This window comes from Eubalaena glacialis, chromosome 12 (genome assembly GCF_028564815.1).
Source record: "Eubalaena glacialis isolate mEubGla1 chromosome 12, mEubGla1.1.hap2.+ XY, whole genome shotgun sequence".
NCBI classification, from domain to species: domain Eukaryota; kingdom Metazoa; phylum Chordata; class Mammalia; order Artiodactyla; family Balaenidae; genus Eubalaena; species Eubalaena glacialis.
This window is the reverse complement of record NC_083727.1, coordinates 31,513,312-31,519,311: the sequence shown is the minus strand read 5'-3', so window position 1 is coordinate 31,519,311 and position 6,000 is coordinate 31,513,312. Positions and strand designations below refer to the sequence as shown.

At 44.1% G+C, this 6,000-nt stretch overlaps 1 protein-coding gene across 1 annotated transcript in view; it reads left to right on the top strand.

The window, feature by feature from the left end:
- Window positions 1-793: 793 nt before the first annotated feature.
- The window catches only part of ENPP1 (ectonucleotide pyrophosphatase/phosphodiesterase 1), a 64,884-nt gene continuing 59,677 nt past the window's right edge, over window positions 794-6,000 (top strand). The window contains exon 1 of the mRNA XM_061206899.1: window positions 794-1,033. Coding sequence (XP_061062882.1) covers window positions 794-1,033 — 240 coding nt within the window. The remainder of the gene's footprint in view (window positions 1,034-6,000) is intronic.

Here is a 6,000-nt window from a genome sequence, read left to right as displayed (position 1 = left end):
AGCAACCTCAGGAGAGCGCAGCGCGGACACTTTGAAGCTTTCGATGTATAAAGTCTAAAAGAACTAATAAACAAATAAAGCAAGAGCAGCCCTCACCCCCAGCACAGAAACCACAGAAAACCACAGAAAATTAAATCTCTTTTATGTGTGCATTTGTAAATTCAGGTATTTTAAGGTTGGATAGTCCTGAGTAGCGTAGGTAGTGGATAGCAGGGCTTTGAGGGAATTCTTGTCTGTTTCTACGTAGGAGACAAAGGTCGCTTCCCGCAACGCTTGACCCCATAGCCTCTCTGCTTGTCCATCCAGAAACACACAGGTCTGTCCTGACTGCACTCTCCCGCCTTTGAGAAGCCGCACTGGCCCGGCGGCCGCATCCTCCCTCTCCTACGCTCTATTTTGGGGCCCCATGATCTCATGCCCTCTGCAGACCACGCTCTGCAATTCCAGGCCAGCCCGCGCAGCGAGGCCACGCAGGGCGATTCCTGCAAGTGTTCTGCCGGTGGCCGGGGCTCGAGGCGGGGAAGGCTGGGGGGCGGCGGGGGGGAGTTAAAGACGCGCCCACGTAAAGGACCCAAAATAACCCACACGCAGAGCGCCCGCCATCAGACAGGAAGCCAAATAATCCAGGGCGTTGAGTTGCTTTCCCCTCATTCGCAGCGCCGGACTGCGGGCACCGAGCCAAGCGTCTGGCGGCGAGGGGCGGGCGCGGCGGGCGGGGCGGGGCGGGGCCGGGCCCGCGCGGAGCCTATTAAAGGCGCGGCGGGGCGGTGGGAGCCGAGCGTCCAGGGCCACGATGGAGCGCGACGGCTGCGTTGGGGGTGGGAGCCGCGGCGGCGAGGGCGGGCGCGGACCCCGGGAGGGCTCGGCGGGGAACGGCCGAGAGCCGGGCCGCGGCTCTGCCGCCGAGGCGCCCGGGGAGCCGCAGGCAGCCTCGTCCCTGCTAGCACCCATGGACCTGGGGGAGGAGCCGCTGGAGAAGGCGGCGCGCGCCCGCACGGCCAAGGACCCCAACACCTATAAAGTGCTCTCGCTGGTAGGTCCCAGCCGGCCCGGCGCGCGGGAGGGCGGGGAGGGCGGCACCCGCTCCTGCGCTCCCAGCGCGCGCCGTCAGCACCCGGGGCCCGGAGAGAGACAGCTTTTGTGCCGCTCCTCTTCGCCTTCTCGCTCTCCTCTGCGGGCTTTTATCAGTGCTCATCACCGCCGAGCCTTCTCTTCCCCCCGGGGGAATAGTTCACTCTCACTTGTATTACTGATTCTCAGAAGGGCCTGTTTATGAAACCAGGCTGTTAAAAATCGAGATCTTTAGAAATCCCACCGCCCCCCACCCCAAGAGAGCACAAGCTTTTTCGTGGGGAAAAATGACCAGCCCGAAAATTGTTGGTCTTAGGAAGGACCGACAAGGTGGTTTTTTTGTTTTTTTTTTTAATTTTTATTTTTTAATTTAATTTTTTACCTCTTTTGGGGGAATCTGGGTGCAGTATTGATGACTTTCCTTGCATTAACCGATTCCACTTGAAAAGATTTAACAGAGCTCTTTAAGTTGTATCAGGAACTCTAGAAAATACTTTTTCTCTTGGCTCTGTTTAGGAATTTCCATGCAGCTGTTCAGAAATTCCGTCAATATTCATGTTATGTGAATGTGAAGAAAAGTTAATGATTCTTTGTCTACTCTTTCAATCATAGGTTACACGGTTTTGGTTGCTAACAGAAGTACTCACTCTCCCTCTGCTATTTTGTCGTGACAGTTGCAGGATCCACAGTCAATTTTATGAAATGTGGGGTGGCTTTTCATTCTACATGTATGGTAGGAAGTGCTGGGCTGAGAGGCGGAAGCCTGGGTTCTTGCTTTCATGGCCGTTATTAATTGCTGGGGCCTCCTGTAACTCTCCCCAAACCTCAATTTCTTCTATGTTAAAATGAGGACAACATCACTTCTATGTGCATCAGATAAGATTATTGTGAGGGTCACTGTGCAACACTGTATATGGGGGAGTAAATTTGAAAACTACAAGGAGATATAATCATTTTATTGTATTATATGGAAGTGACAGTTCTATGTATAGTGTACCTTAAAGCATATAATCACTTAACATATTATGATTAAACAATGCGGTGTAGAGGATATCTTTTCTGATTTTTGAAATCTTTCCTTTCATAAGCATTTCCATTTTCACTATGTCTTGGGTATCGTGGAGATGATACAGTGCTCTGAGGAACCAACATTCCTAGACTAAAGAGATGGTGTCATATAATTAGTACTTAAAAATAAGCCTAAGATTCAAAGGGTAAGTGTCCCAAAACACATACTGTTTGTATCTCAAGATACATTTCTGCATCATATATCACTGTTTAAGAACACCTGATATTGATGAGAACTTAGTTTTAGTCTTTTGAGTCACCTTTTTTGTTTTTGTCAATGGAAGACCTTAGCTTTTGCAACACTATCACTTAACTTAGTATCAGTACTTTTCAGTGTTTGGCAGGCATTCAATAATTGTACGTCGAATCTGTATGTAACTCCCATGTGAAATCACTTCTACATGCCAATCTACAGTCTTGAAAGTTTGGTAAATTGCCAGTTGCTAAATTCCATTTTAAAATCTTTCCTATTCATTTACCTATAAATCCACAATAGGTATCAGCAGACATCTGCCTTTGCAACATGCATTTCAGTCTTTGACACCTGCAGTCATCTGGTCAAAAAGCATTTCCTTATGCTCTGATGATGCAACTCTGGGCTTTGACATGGAAGTGTCTTTAGTACTTTTACAAGTAGGACAATCATGAATATTTTTTATGCCATTAGGAGGGGTCTCTTGCTGTAACACACGTTGAATTGGACAGAATTCTTACTTCATGACTTTTGATGAAATACAGTGGGCCATTAATGTACACCAAAACTCATTGCTGTATTTTTGAAACTCTTAATTAATGGTTTCAGGTGAAAGTGAAACCTCTTACCCATTCTTCTTTCCCTTCCCTACTTCAATACCCTTCTTCCCTCTAGACTTTCCCAAATGATGCACTTCTAAAGGGAAAAGTCTCCAAGAGGAGCTTGACAGTTGTCATCAAAGAGCTCTGGGACATGTCTTCCAGAGAGAAGCTGCAATTATGGGATTCCTTTTTCAGGTGAAACATCAGCACACTTTTCATAAACCTGAAGAAACGGGTTGACTAGTTGCATCTGGGATTGGAATTACAAGAGCCCAACCACTGAGGTGGTCCTCAGCCACACGGTTGTTATCTAGTAGGATAAACACAAGAGTTGCCTTCTGGAGAGATAGGCAGTGGTGACATGACTGTTGCATTTTTCTGAAAGTGTTTCAGATAAACTTAAATGCCGGAGGTATGTGAAAGTAGATGCAGAAGGGACGATCCCGCCCTACCCTGGCTTCTCCCCATTTGATCCCTAGGAAGACCACATGCTCTGCTCTGGAGGCTTTGGCCCTGGGCTCTGGAAGTACTCATGCCTAGGCACTGAGCCAGACTGTGGAAAACCCCAGAAGGGCAAATAAGTACATGCTTCAGTAGATATGTTAGATCTGGATGCCTTTACTGGTTCCAAGTTAAGTTTTGAACTGAAATGTCAGCTTCCACTGAGGTTGGCCACGGACATTTATTTGAAATAACTTTCCTGTTCCCTGGCAGGTATTTTCAACCACGTTGCAGTACACTTCTCCACTGTACAGTAAGCTCTTACACGGCATAATTGTGTGTTTGTGACCTTCTGCTGTCCTTATGAATACATATACCTGTGTGTGTGTGTTCATAAGGGGCCTTGTGTGTGGGTGGCTGTGAGTGAAGACAACTTTCACCTTTTGATGAAAGAGTTCTTTGTAAGTGGCAGAAGTTGCCCTTGTTTATCAGAAATTTGAGTGTGAAAGTTATGAATTCTGTTAGCTTTTCTCTCCCTCTTGCGTCATATCATCCTATTTCTAGAATACAGCATGGAGAATATTCAAGATAGTCCTCTGCTCTTAATCTGACTCAGAATTGACATTGCTTTTTGGTTTGTAAAATTTTGTATCTGTCCAGCTATAGTGGAGCATTTTATTTCAAAAATGACCAGAACATCTTAGGGGCCAGAGACATCTCCTGTTTTCCCCTTATGGTGTTTGTTGCACGTGTTCTAATAACATGTACCCAAGGTTTCTAGGAACCCAGCAACACTGTTGTGTTTACTTCTGGGCCTAAGATGGTACCTTATACTCAGTGTCAGCTTTTGGTCGAATGAATGAAGTGCACTTTTACTTAGACTGGGTAACACTTTGACTTGGAAAAGGGCAAGATGGGAAGACTAAATACACAACCACATATCCATATGGCCAGTTGAAAGTCAGGAATCCAAATATAGGTGCATTAATAGAGATGACATTGGGTATCAATTCAGGGATAAGATCAAACTGGAATATCATTTGTTTAGCACATAGGGAGATGGAAGAGGCAGTGAATGAATGATAAACAAAAGTTCCCAACTAAAGCCAGCATACTGAAGAGGCCAGCAGGGCCTCCATGATATCTTGGATTCAGAATCAAGATCTAGCTACTGGGTACGCCCTCAGAAAGAAACAAGGCAGGTGCAGCCGTTTGGCAGGTACAAATAAGGCCATCCTTCAGGTACAAATGGGTCTCCCTGCTTATACCAAGGCATCTTCTGTTTTGGTGACTTTGCTGTCACACGCCAAATTCTTTGGAAGTCTTTGTGGCTCTTGTAGGGAACTGTTTTCTTCAGCATTGCTTTCTGTGACTTCCTGTCTTCTGCTTTGAGTCATATTCTGGTCTTTCTCTCTCTCACCATTTATATTTCAGCTGTTTCTACTTCATGCAGCCTCTTAGGAATACACAGGCACCCTTTCAACCCTTTTTTTTTTCCATTCTATTCCACTTTTTCAGTTACCTCTGGGCATTCAGTTTTGCCATCTCCTGCCCCATCATATCCTAATCATGACTGTGAATCATGACTCTCGCTACAGCCATGTTGAGAGACCTTATGCATTTTGTATAATAAAGATCTGGGGACCATTAACCTTTTTAGAATATTTATAGGAATTTTTTGTCGGCTTCTTATCTTCCTCCAGGCAACTCTTTTTCTCAGATATCAGTATTAAAGGCAAATGAAAATAGTTTTAAATTCAGTTTTGTTTTTGAGTTTGATAAATTCCATTGCAAAATATCTGTTACTTTTATGACATAGCAAATGTATTTCATCTATATTACGGACATTTTAGACAAGCCAAAGAACTTAATCATGATTCATAACTTTTTGGGAGGGTAGGTAGGGGGAAAGCCACTTCAAGTTTCAAACAACATAGGAACAAAAACCTTTTGGAATACAACTTGTAATTAGAGATCTGCCTATGGTTAAAATAAACATGCCTCCATCAACCATGAAATATCCCCCAAACAACAAAAATAAACAAGAAACCTTTTAGCAAATGAGCCCAAGGCAGAACATAGATTACTCTTCTAAGTTCTGTGCAACAAAAACTGATGTTCAGAGTGCTGACCCAATATGCAAACCCTTTGGCATCAAACAAGAGCTAAGTTTTGTATTTACCAAGGAGAGAAAGTATAATAATATATTTAAAAGGGCTTCTCAAAAGAATGACCAGAATGTTCAGCTAAATATTAACTGGAACATTCTGTTTCCTGAGTATTTTAATTGTATGAGGTTTGATTACAAGAATTAAGATATTATCGATAGTATTTTTCATTTTATCCTCCCACTTTTGGTTTTTAGAATAACGTTTGGTGTAAAAGTAGGCGGTAAAAGTTCAGATGATTATTACATAGCACTTTGCACTTTCAGAAGCATTTTCTCATATATTTTTAATTGATCCTTGGCATATCAGCAACTCTGAAATAGGAAAGTAGGGTGACACTCAATCCTGCTTTACAGATAAGGAAACTGAGGCTCGCAGAGGTGTTTCTTAAACATTAGGTTGCATAGGAACCAGCTGGGAACTGTAAAAGACCATAGATTCCAGGGCTCCAATCCCA